The sequence below is a fragment of the Stegostoma tigrinum genome, chromosome 3 (genome assembly GCF_030684315.1).
Source record: "Stegostoma tigrinum isolate sSteTig4 chromosome 3, sSteTig4.hap1, whole genome shotgun sequence".
Taxonomy (NCBI): domain Eukaryota; kingdom Metazoa; phylum Chordata; class Chondrichthyes; order Orectolobiformes; family Stegostomatidae; genus Stegostoma; species Stegostoma tigrinum.
In genome coordinates this window covers 136,108,291-136,120,699 of record NC_081356.1, presented here as the reverse complement: position 1 = coordinate 136,120,699, position 12,409 = coordinate 136,108,291, and the positions used below count along the sequence as shown (strand labels likewise).

The window sequence follows — 12,409 nt, the reverse complement described above, 5'->3', positions numbered from 1 at the left end:
TCGTAATCTTTGTTTGTCCTAATTATATTTCACAGCCAACCAGGTAATTACCGCCAGTTAGTTTTCTGTGCAGGGAGAACCAGTGTGGGCTGGAGGTCACTGCACAGACCTATCAGAGAGTAAGGATCGGATTTCTGTTTGTATGGGAATTGAGAGAGGAAAAAAGTTCCTTCACTACTTTTGAACAGTGTGACAGAACCTTCAGGGTCCCACTGAGGACAGACCTGACCCTTGGTTTGACAACGTGCTCAGTACTTCACTGAAGCGTCACTGAGATTACAAGCTCAAAATGCAGCTTGAGTACAGTGCCGTCCGAACCAGAGGTGAACCTGTCATCACTGAGTGAAGGGCAATACTTCAAGCACAGAGACAGCTGCTGTTTATCAAAATGTTCAGCAGCTCCAGCTCACAGCTTTTTCAAAAACTTGTCAAGCACGCAGTTCACTATTCCCTCCTCAAGCCAATTCAAATGTGTAAGAAATACCAACCTTCTCGTGAAGGCCACATTATGAAAATTAATTTTAAAACACCCAGATTAATTAAGTAAGCCGTAGTAGAGGTGTGACACTATCCTGACAATTACTCAAAAATCTTTCCCAAGGAGCTGCCTGACAAGCAGCTATTCTTCACTTCTGCAGCTTTCAGGGAGCTGTGTTGTCTGCTGCAGTCAGGATCCACCAGGGCAGGACTTTCCTGGTGCCAGACAAGACATTTGCAGCAGGTCTGTACATTCCACCAATACCCGTGCCACTCACCACAGGTCACATGCAGATTATTTTTGTCCTCTCCTATGTGTCTAATGTTCTGTCAGCAGCAGCCTCTTCACAGAGTCGGGGTGGACACGGTATCCCCGTTGTCAATAGTGTCAGGCCTCACAAATGCCTGTTCTTTCTTCTCCATGATAAGATTCTTGGTATTAGTAATGCCCCTCTTTATGGCTGCATACACAGGATGAGGAGCCAGGGGTCATCTTCTTGGAATAACTATCACCCACCATCATGAAATACTGACAGTTTTCTGACCTGTCAACTCAGCTCTGTTTCACAATCATTTCCCTCAAGAAAAATAAGCAATAGATCAAGAGTTCACAAGTTGTCCCTGTCATGCTGGTCAGATGAAAGCGGGTGTCTATTTCAGCAGAGCAATACCAGGCACCTGCAGGTCCTTTAACACAGACACACAGTATCACTTCATATACAGATCTGTGAACATTACTCTGAAATTCATGGGAATTTGAAGTTTGTTCAGAAAAGGAGAGAATATTGATACTATATCAGGAGGACATTGCTCAGTTTGATGATCTGAGATTTCAGAGGGCTGTACTACTCTCACTGAAAAGCGATTATATTTAATCCAGGTACATGCTGTATTGACAGTACAAGATGTACTGTCCTATGACACTGTAGCCATTTGATCCACACACTGCAGACTTGTGAAGTTGCTTGTGGAAGAGATTGAGCAATGGGAGCAATTTCAGGTCAGTATTTGTTTCAGGGAAAGCTCATTTGGACCATCTACTGTCATTCTTCAAATAGACCCATTTAACTGAGTTCTAACTGAACTGTCTCTTGAAATTATTGATAACAAGGTGTAGGGCAGGATGAACACCTCAGGCCAAGTAGCATCAGAGGAGCAGGAAGGCTGACGTTTTGGGCCTAGACCCTTCTTCTAGGTCTGAAACGTCAGCCTTCCTGCTCCTCTGATGCTGCTTGGCCTGCTGTGTTCATCCAGCTCTACACCTTGTTATCTCAGATTGTCCAGCATCTGCAGTTCGTACTATCTCTTGAAATTATTGAGTGTGTTTCTCATCTCATTGGCATCCCTGTTAAAATTCCACAGCTCAATGACACATTTGGGGAAGTCTCCTTTCTGATTTCCCACCTTCCTCAGAATTAGCATGGTCCTGAGCATTAAACCAATTGCTAGGTTTAGTTCCATCAACACAAACTACCAAACTTCAATGTGAGCAGGTCAAATTCTCTTTTCTAAAGAAAATTAAATTCCACACTCTTAGCATTTCCACACAATTCCTGAAACTGGGCACCTTCTTTGCTAGTGATAATGGGAACTGCAGATGCTGGAGAATCCAAGATAACGAAATGTGAGGCTGGATGAACACAGCAGGCCCAGCAGCATCTCAGGAGCACAAAAGCTGACGTTTCGGGCCTCTGATGAAGGGTCTAGGCCCGAAACATCAGCTTTTGTGGTCCTGAGATGCTGCTGGGCCTGCTGTGTTCATCCAGCCTCACATTTCGTTATCACCTTCTTTGCTACTTCCCTGCATATCCAGTCCTGGTTTCAAAACTTCCAGTTTTCAGATTCCAGCCGCCTCCTCTTCACCATGGACGTGCAGACTTCGACAAGGGAGCCTCCGAAATGTCCACCTTCTTCCTCAACCGAGGATTCCCCAGCTCCATTGTTGACAGGCCCCTCAACTGGGTCCAACCCATCATCCGCACTTCCGCCCTCACCCTTTCTCTTCCCGCCTGCAACAGTGATAGGGTTCCCCTTGTCCTTACCTATCATCCCTCCAGCATCCACATCCAGAAGATCATCAGACGCCATTTCTGCCACCTCCAACGAGGTACCACCACCAGACACATATGCCCCTCCCCTCCTGTGTCCATTCCGTCTGGGTCACGCTGGTCCACACTTCCTTCACCCCCAAAACCTCCCCACAGCCCTATGGCACCTTCCCCTGTAACTGGCGAAGGTGCAACACCTGCCCATTTACCTCCTCCCTCCCCAGTATCCAAGGGCCCAAACATACCTTCCAGGTGAAGCAACACTTTGCCTGCACTTCCCAGACTCTAGTCTACTGCTTTCGCTGCTCACAATGTGGTCTCCTCTACATTGGGGAAACGAAGCGTAGACTGGGTGACCACTTCACAAAATATCTACATTCTGCTTGCAGAAAAGATCCTGAGCTACCTGTTGCCTGCCACTTTAACACACCACCCTATTTCCTGGCTAACATCTCTGTCTCTGGCTTGTTGCACTGTTCCAATGAAACTCAACACAAGCTGAAAGAACAATGCCTCATTTTCCACTTGGGGACTCTATAGCCCTCTGGACTCAATATCAAGTTCAATAATTGTAATGCCTAAACTCTCCCGTGTCCCAGCCCCCACCCCACACACCTTGAGGCAGCACGGTGGCTCAGTGATTAGCACTGCAGCCACACAGCACAAGGGACCCGGGTTCGATTCCAGTCCTGGGTAACTGTCTGTGCGGAGTTTGCACATTCTCCCTGTGTCTGTGCGGGCTTCCTCCGGGTGCTCCGGTTTCCTCCCACAGTCCAAAGATGTGCAGACTAGGTGGATTGGCCATGCTACATTGCCCACAGTGTTCAGGGATGTGCGGATTATAGGGGGATGGGTCTGGGTGGGATGCTCCAAGGCGCAGTGTGGACTTGTTGGGCCGAAGGGCCTGCTTCCACACTGTAGGGAATCTAACCTAATCTGAACCAGGCCTTGTTATCACATAGCCTGCCATTACACATCATCTGTAGTTAGTCACTAGTAGTCCCCATTAATAACTATTCACCCTCGCAGCCAGATTGTAATCAACTCCATCGTCTGTCCAACTGATCTTATCTCTCTTTGGGCTCTATCCTATCGTTTACTCCCTACCCCACTCCCTCCCTATTTTCTGCTTGTAAATTGACATTTTCCTAGCCACCATCAGTTTGGAGGAAGGGTCACTGGACCCAAAAGTTAACTCCGATTTTTTCTTCATAGATGCTGCCAGACCTGCTGAGCTTTCCCAGCAACTTCTGTTTTTGTTCATGGTTTACACCATCCACAGTTCTTCTGGTTTTTCTGAAGTGATTAACAGATTGCAGCGAAGTCTGTAATTCTGTGGGTATATTAACAACAACTTGGACCCACAGCATTAGGCTTAACCTTTGACGATCAGGATTTCTTCAAACAAAGAACAAAGAAAATTACAGCACAGGAACAGGCCCTTTGGCCCTCCAAGGCTGCGCCAATCGAGATCCTCTGTCTAATCTGTCATCTATTTTCTAAGTGTCTGTGTCCATTTGCTCCCTGCCCATCCATGTACCTGTCTAGATTTATCTTAAAAGACGCGAACGTGTCTGCGTCTACCACCTCCGCTGGCAACGCGTTCCAGGCACCCACCGCCCTCTGTGTTCTTCCTTATTCCTAGTTCTCACTCATACCTGTCCTTGTTTACTGTATCAGTTACTTCCCAGAATTCAAATGTTCAATTAACTCCAAATGCCTCAAGGTGATGAGAAATAGAAAGTAGCAATAACGAGCATCAAATAATTAATAAGCCCCCTGCACTTTGAAATGTGCAAGTCAGCTGTGTGCTTCAGTCCTAGTCAACTGAATTGACTGAAACCAGCACTTTGAAACTGTCTAAGTGGTGCTGGCCAGATTACAGCGGTTAGTTTGTTCACCAGGTCAACACCAGGCGCCTGCACAGGCGCACAGTATGACTCCAAGCATGGATCTGTTAACAAATGTGTAAAGTTCCAGAAAGCTAGTTTACCAGCCTGTCTGACCAGAATAACACACCCCACTTGACTTTGTTTCTGAAGCTGAGCAACCAGATATGGAATAGGAGTGTCAGCAGCACAAACACTGTGTGCTGTGATATTACAACTTCTTAACCTGCAGTAGATTTTGAAGCGCTCTTGTGATCTGAGTGAAAAGAAGGATCCCAATGTATCATGAGAACAACAGCACAGTGAATGGCTGTGATGGAGTTAACATTGTGTCTTTCTGTGCAGTATTCAACTTTAAATCTGTACTCGCTGAGCCAGTGGAACAAACGTAATAATAGAAATGAACCTGATCTTGGGTATTAGGTTCACAGGCAAATCAGCCCTGAAACACAATATTGCCCACAAAACAACTTTGAATTCAGATTGCACTTATCATTTGGGGTGTGTGTGAGTATCATTATGGAAGGGGTACAGGGGGCAATAAATGTTAGTTCAGAAACTTAAACTCTATTCAAACTTCTCTAATTCCCTAAAAACTCTCAGTGTGCAATAAACGACATGGAAAACACCACACAAAGGAGACTCACTTATTCTATGGCAGGTATGTTTTCAATGAGAGGTCCTTGTTTTCTACTTCGTCAATTACCCCATTTAAATTCTCATTCTCAACCAGTGAATATCCTTTCAAATGAAGTAATCCTATCCTCTCAATCTCAATCCACATGTGGAAAAGTATTGAATGTTCTAACCACCTTGATTGTGAGATTTTTTTTAACTCACAGTGTTCTGCAATCAACTGAAATGAGATAAATGGCCAATAAATTTCAGTGAAGTTAGTTGAAGAACACATTTAGCCTGAGCTCCAGAATTCCTTTGTTCTTTGATGCTGTGGAACATTCTAGATCACCCTGAGAGAATTTAAGAACAGGATACTGCAACTGAATGCTGAAAGCATCCCAAATGAGACCAGAAGTCCATAAGACACAGGAACAGATTTAAAGTTTTGGCAAAGATTTGTAGCTCAGGTTGTGGATGAGGTTGTTGATTTGCTCGCCGAGCTGGCTTGTTTTTGTACAGATGTTTCGTCACTATGCCAGGTGACATCATCAGGGAAGCCTCAAATGAAACAGTGTATTTCTACTCCTCTTGGAATTTATACTGTCCAGTCCGTTACGGTGAGTATGATCAGAGTTATAGATAAAGTAGACAGCCAGAGATTTTTTCCTAGGGTGGAGGTAGCTATTACGAGGGGGTATAGTTTTAAAGTGAGTGGAGGTAGATATAGGGGAGGCGTCAGAGGTAGGTTCTTTACTCAGAGAGTGGTAAGGACGTGAAATGCATTGCCGGAGAGGATAGTGGAGTTGGCCTCATTAGGGGCATTTAAGCGGCTATTAGATAGACATATGGATGATGGTATAAGGTAGGGGTGGAGATTAGAGAGATCTTAGGTTTAGGGTAAAAGTTTGGCACAACATCGTGGGCTGAAGGGCCTGTACTGTGCTGTACTGTTCTATGTTCTATGAGTACTCTCATTTCCGGTTTTGATATGTATGGGTTTGTAAATAGGGTCCAATTCTACATGTTTGTTGATTGCATTACGGGTGGAGAACCATGCCTCTGGGGAATTTCTGTGCGTGTCTATGTTTGGCTTGGGCTGCTAATGGTTATTTTGTCCCAGTTAAACTGATGGCCTTGTCTGAATATACTGATATTCAGGAGAGTTTATCGTGCCATTTTGCTGCTAGCTGATGTTCGTGTATTCTGATGGCTAGCTTCCTTCCTGTGTGTCCAATGTGATATTTGTGGAAGTCATCGCATGGTATGTTGTAAACCATGTTGGTTCTGCATGTTGTGGGAATGGGGTCTTTAATCCTGCTGAGTGTTTGTCATAGAGTAGCTGTGGGCTTGTGGGCCACCGTGATTCCTAATGGTCTTAGAGTCTTCCTGTCAGTTCCGATACGTTCCTGATGTAGGGAAGTGTGGTCAGTGTGTTAGGGCTTACTGTGTCCTCTTGTTGTTGTTTGTTTCGTAGGCATCTGTGGATGAAGTTGCAGGGATATTTGTTTAAAGCAAGGAAGAACACTTATACAAGATCCTCACTTTAAATGGATATCCCTGCAACTTACTAAAATTTTTAGTTTAGAAAGGCATCATGTATGGGTGAAATCTTGGTGTGCTGCAAGGCCTGTTCCTTTGCTGTACTGTTCATTATTCTTTCTGTGATAGATTTCTGATCATCAGTAGTAGGGTTATACGGATAGGGTGAGTAAAAGGCACTGAAGCGTTCAATTAATCATTCATGATTATATTACATGGTGGGGGAGGCAAAACAGGCTTCTGTTTCTGTTTTTCTACTCTCCTATGTTCATAAAGTTAGAACAAAATAAATAGGAGCAGAGGTAGGCCATCCTGTCCCTCAAACCTGCCCTGCCATTCAAAAGATTATGGCTGATCTGTCCCAGGCCTGAACTCCACCTACGTGCCAGCTCCTCATAGCCCTTAACTCCAAAAATCTCCAGGCAGAACTCTGAGAGAAAAAAGTTCTTTAGCATCTTAGTTTTAAATAAATGCTCCATTATACTGTAACTATGTCCCCCAGTTCAAGACCCCTGCGTTGGTGGAAACATCTTTTCGTCATCTACTCTGCCAAGTCTCTTCAGAATTGTGTATACTTCATGCAGAAAAATCCTTATTTATCTGGACTTAAATAAAATAAAGATCTAACCAGTTTAGTTGTTCTTGATAAGTCCAACCCTTCATCCCAGGAATCAGCCTAATACGTCTCTCTTCAACTATCTCCACTAACAATCTATCCTTTCTTAAATACAGGGACCAAAGCCGTACACCAGTTGCAATCTCATCAAGACCCTTTACAGTTGTAACAAGATTTCCATGTTTTTTTAAACTCCAACCCCCTAACAACAAAAGTCAAACTTCCATTTACTTCCTTAATTACTTGTTATTACTTATCTTCCAAATCTGGTGTTTCATGTACAAGAACACCCAGCTCCTTTGATTTCCAATGCACTACTGCGGTGAGGTGTAACAAATTTAAGCTAAACGTTTGCACCTATCAATTCTTTGGCCATTTACATTGCGCTTATTTCTTACCTTAGTTTGACCTGAGCCTTTATCTCCTTTTTATTTGCAAGCAATTCTTATTTCAGTCTGAAGGAGAAATTGAGGATATAGAGAAAAGTAGAGGAGGCATTGAACAATGGACTGAGAGAGGATTGAAGGAAACCAAATAAGACATGGGATAAAGCCGATGGCCTCACAAAAGCTATCGCCACAACAAACGCGTGAATGTTATTTCCAGCAGCTCTCTCTCCAACAACTTTACTTGATTAAGAACTACATTTTATACCATTTTTCATCCAAATCTTTTTACTTCTCATTGTATACCTGTGAAAAATGGCACATATTGAACTTACCATCTGAGGAGTAGGCAGAATTACAGACAGCCACAGTCAGAAAGAACCAAGTGGCCCAGATGGCAGCCATTACTCAATCCAGAATTACCTACAAGAAGAAAAAATACTGAATGACTATGGTGAATGTCACATCTTCCTTATTTTGTCCAACCTGGTTATTCTTTATTTGGCTGCTGTTCCAGAGAGCACCATCATAATTCCAGCAACATTCCTAAATTTTGATGTACAAAATGACCATTGTCAATGCCATAACTCAATCATGGAGACAACAGTATCTGTACCTCATCAAGACAAGCTCAACTGGGGAAGCCAGGCAACTTTACCAATTATACTCCAGGGATGATGTAGCATGGGGTTAGATACAGAGTAAAGCTTCCTTGACACTGTCCCCATCAAACACTCCCAGGACAGGGACATCACAGGGTGAGATACAGAGGAAAGCTCCATCTGCACTGTTCTCATCAAAACCTCCCAGGACAAAGACAGCATGGGGTTAGATACAAAGTAAAGCTCCCCTCTACTGATCTAACCTGAAAGCAAGACTCCCTCCACACTGTCCCCATCAAGTGCTCCAAGGACAGGGAAAGCACAGGGTTAGATACAGACCAAAACTATCTCAGTCAGATTAATCCCTAGGACAGTGGGATTGTTCTCTGAGGTTTGAGGAATGTGAGGTGATCTCAATGCAACTTTATTAAGTGCTGTATGGTGTGACAGGGTGGATGTAAATAGAATATCTCCCTGGTGATGACTCTAGAGCAATGTAGCATCACCTAAGGTGCAGGTCATTTCGGCCTGACCTGAGGAGGAATTTCTTCAGCCAGAGGGTGGTGAACCCTTGGAATTCTCTATCCCCAGAAAACTAAGGAGCTGGATCATCAAGTAGATACAAGATAGGTTTCTAGATATCAAAGGGCATGGGTGGGAACAGCAAGAGAACACAGTGTAGATCTCGATGATCAGCCATGATCCATTTGTACTATGGAGCAAGTTTGATGGCTTGAATGGCCTCCTCCTCTTCCGGTGATCTATCCCCTATTAGACTACTTCCTCATGTTCTAGATTTCATAGTCAACTGCCACACCTGTCAAGATGCTTCTTGATATTTTATTTATTTGTCACATGTACTAAGTGTAGGAATACATAACTTTGTGCACATTTGGCCGTACTTATCATTCACTTGCCTCCAGTTGTTTGCAAAAACCAGAATTAAAAAACGTAATAGAGCCACAAGCTAATCAAGGGAAAAAAAATCCAGATCTCAGAGCCCCAAGTCCCATCGCCATAATAGTACAGGTGCTGTTCCAATCGCTAGGCCGCCGTTGCTGCCTCACGTGCCCCTCTCTCACTGCTACCCCCTCACGTGCCCCACTCTCACTGCTACCCCCTCACGCGCCCCACATTCACTGTGGCCGCCTCACCAGCCCTGCTCGCACTACGGCCACCTCATGGACCCTGCTCTCACTGCGACTGCCTCACCAGACCCACTCTCGTGCTACCTCATCAACAGGGCCCCTCTCTCACTGCTACCACCTTACCGGGCCTGCTCTCACTGATACTCCTCACCAGCCCGCTCTCACTGTTGCCTCACCAAACCCACTCTCACTGCTACCACCTCACCGGGCCCACTCTCACTGCTGTGGCAGAGAAGAATGTGTGTTCTAGGTACCCCAAGTGACCTACTAAGGTTACAGAGTCAACCAATCTGGGTTACACCAGTTGGAAAAGAAAGTGAGGGCGGTCAAGCTCTCATGTCTGTACCGGAGCTTAGGACTTTCCTTCATACATATGTATGAAATGTATGAAAATATATGAAAATTCATACATAGCCTGGTAACCTTAATCTGCTGTTGAAAAAGGGTCAGTTTTGGAAATGATCACGTATCCAAGAAGCAGCCTTTAGCAAAGTGAAAAAGCAGCTATCATCATCTAAGGTGTGAGCTCACTACAATCTGAAGCAAGAGGTAATTCTGACACACAGTGCCTCCCGAATGGTATCTGGGTAGTGTTGGCACACCAGTGGCCCAATGGTGATGAACTCCTGATTGTGTATGCTTCCCAGAGTTTGGATGATCATGAACACAAGTGTGCTCAGTTTGAACGCAAGTTTGACGGTCATCTTTGTTATGAGGAAATTCCATAAGTACTTTTACAGACAGGAATTTTCCATTGTAACAAATCACAAACACTGCTATAGCTATTGAAGGAAGACAAGGCGATGCCAACATAGCTTCTGGAAGGCCTGAGAGAAACCACAGGTTCTCCCCTCTTTGTAGTCTGAAGCAAACCTCAGAGTCAAGGAACATAGAACAATACAGTGCAGAATAGGCCCGTCGGCCCTCGATGTTGCGCCAATCTGTGAACTAATCTAAGCTCATCCCCCTACACTATCCCATCATCATCCATATGTTTATCCAAGGACTGTTTAAATGCCCCTCATGTGGCTGAGTTAACTACACTGGCAGGCAGGGTGTTCCACGCCCTTACCAGTCTCTGAGTAAAGAACCTGCCTCTGACATCTGTCTCAAATCTATCACCCCTCAATTTGTAGCTATGCCCCCTCGTACAAGCTGAAGTTATCATCCTCGGAAAAAGACTCTCACTGTCCACCCTATCTAATCCTCTGATCATCTCGTATGTCTCTATTAAATCCCCTCTTAGCCTCCTTCTCTCCAATGAGAACAGACCCAAGTCCCTCAGCCTTTCTTCATAGGGCCTGCGCTCCAGACCAGGCAACATCCTGGTAAATCTCCTCTGCACCTTTTCCAATGCTTCCACATCCTTCCTGTAACAGGGCGACCAGAACTGCACGCAATATTCCAAATGAGACCGCACTAGCATTTTGTACAGTTGCATCATGACATCACGGCTCCGGAACTCAATCCCTCTACCAATAAAACCTGAAACACCGTAAGCCTTCCTAACAGCACAATAAACCTGGGTGGCAACTTTCAGGGATCTATGTACATGGACACCAAGATCCCTCTGCACATCCACACTACCAAGAATCTTTCCATTTACCCAGTATTCTGCCTTCCTGTTATTCTTCCCAAAGTGAATCACCTCACATTTATCTGCATTGAAGTCCAGTTGCCACCTTTCAGCCCAATTCTGCAGTTTATCCAAGTCTCCCTGCAAGCTGCAACATTCTTCCACACTGTCCACCACTCCACTGACTTTAGTGTCATCTGCAAACTTACTAACTCAGCCACCTATGCCTGCATCCAAGCCATTTATAAAAATGACAAACAGAAGTGGTCCCCAAAACAGATCTTTGAGACAGACCACTGGTAACCAGACACCAGGCTGAAAATTTTCCATCCACCACCACTCATTGCCTTCTTATAGAAAGCCAGTTTCTAATCCAAACTGCTAAATCTCCCTCAATCCCGTGCCTCTATTTTCTCCAATAGCCTACCATGTGGAACCTTATCAAAGGCTTTACTGAAGTCCATGTACACCACCCCAACTGCCCTACCCTCATCCACATGCTTGGTCACCTTCTCAAAAAACTCAATGAGATTTGTGAGACATGACCTACCCTTGACGAATCCATGCTGACTATCTCCAATCAAATTGTTGCTTGCTAGATGATTATAAATCCTATCTCTTATAAACCTTCCAAAACTTTTCCTACAACAGACATAAGGCTCACTGGTCTATAATTACCTGGGTCATGCCTACTGCCCTTCTTGAACAAAGGCACAACATTTGCAATCCTCCAGTCCTCTGGTACTAAACCTGTAGACAATGAGGACTCAAAGATCAAGGCCAAAGGCTCCGCCACCTCCTCCCTAGCTTCCCAGAGAATTCTCGGAAAAATCCCATCTGGCCCAGGGGATTTATCTAATTTCACACCTTCTAGAATTGATAACACCTCCTCCTTACTAACCTTAATCCTTTCAATTCTAATAGCCCGTAACTCAGTCTTCTCCTCTACAATATTCTCCTTTTCCTGAGTGAAAACAGATGAGAAATAATCATTTAGCACCTCTCCGATCTCCACAGGGTCCACACACAACTTCCCACTTCTGTCTTTGACTGGCCCTATTCCTACCCCAGTCATCCTCTTATTCCTCACATACCTATAGAGAGCTTTAGGGTTCTCCTTTATTCTACCTGCCAATGTCTGCTCACGTCCCCTCCTTGCTCTTCTTAACTCTCTCTTTAAATCCTTCCTAGCTAATCTGTAACTCTCCATCGCCTCATCTGAACCATCTCATCTCATCGTCACATAAGCCTCCCTCTTCCACTTAACAAGAGATACAATTTCTTTAGTAAACCACAGTTCCCTTACCTTATCGCTTCCTCCCTGCCTGACAGGGACATACCTATCAAGGACACGCAATATCTGTTCCTTCAACAAGCTCCACATTTCGATTGTCCCCATCCCCTGCATTCTATGCCTCCTAAGTCTTGCCTAATCGCGAGTATCCCGAGATGCTCCAGATGCAAGAGACAGGCTATGGTCCAGTACACACCATTGACTATGAGGTCAATG

The 12,409-nt window shown here is 44.6% G+C and overlaps 1 protein-coding gene across 4 annotated transcripts in view; it reads right to left on the bottom strand.

The window, feature by feature from the left end:
- Positions 1 to 12,409, bottom strand: part of ghra (growth hormone receptor a) — a 173,176-nt gene that overhangs the window by 117,798 nt on the left and 42,969 nt on the right. For 3 of the 4 annotated variants that reach the window (XM_059644969.1, XM_048527652.2, XM_048527653.2), the window contains exon 2: positions 7,909 to 7,996. In XM_059644969.1, coding sequence (XP_059500952.1) covers positions 7,909 to 7,978 — 70 coding nt within the window. In that variant the 5' untranslated portion in view covers positions 7,979 to 7,996. Of the gene's footprint in view, positions 1 to 7,908; positions 7,997 to 12,409 lie in introns of those variants that run through there. The other variant, XM_048527654.2, reaches the window with a different exon arrangement.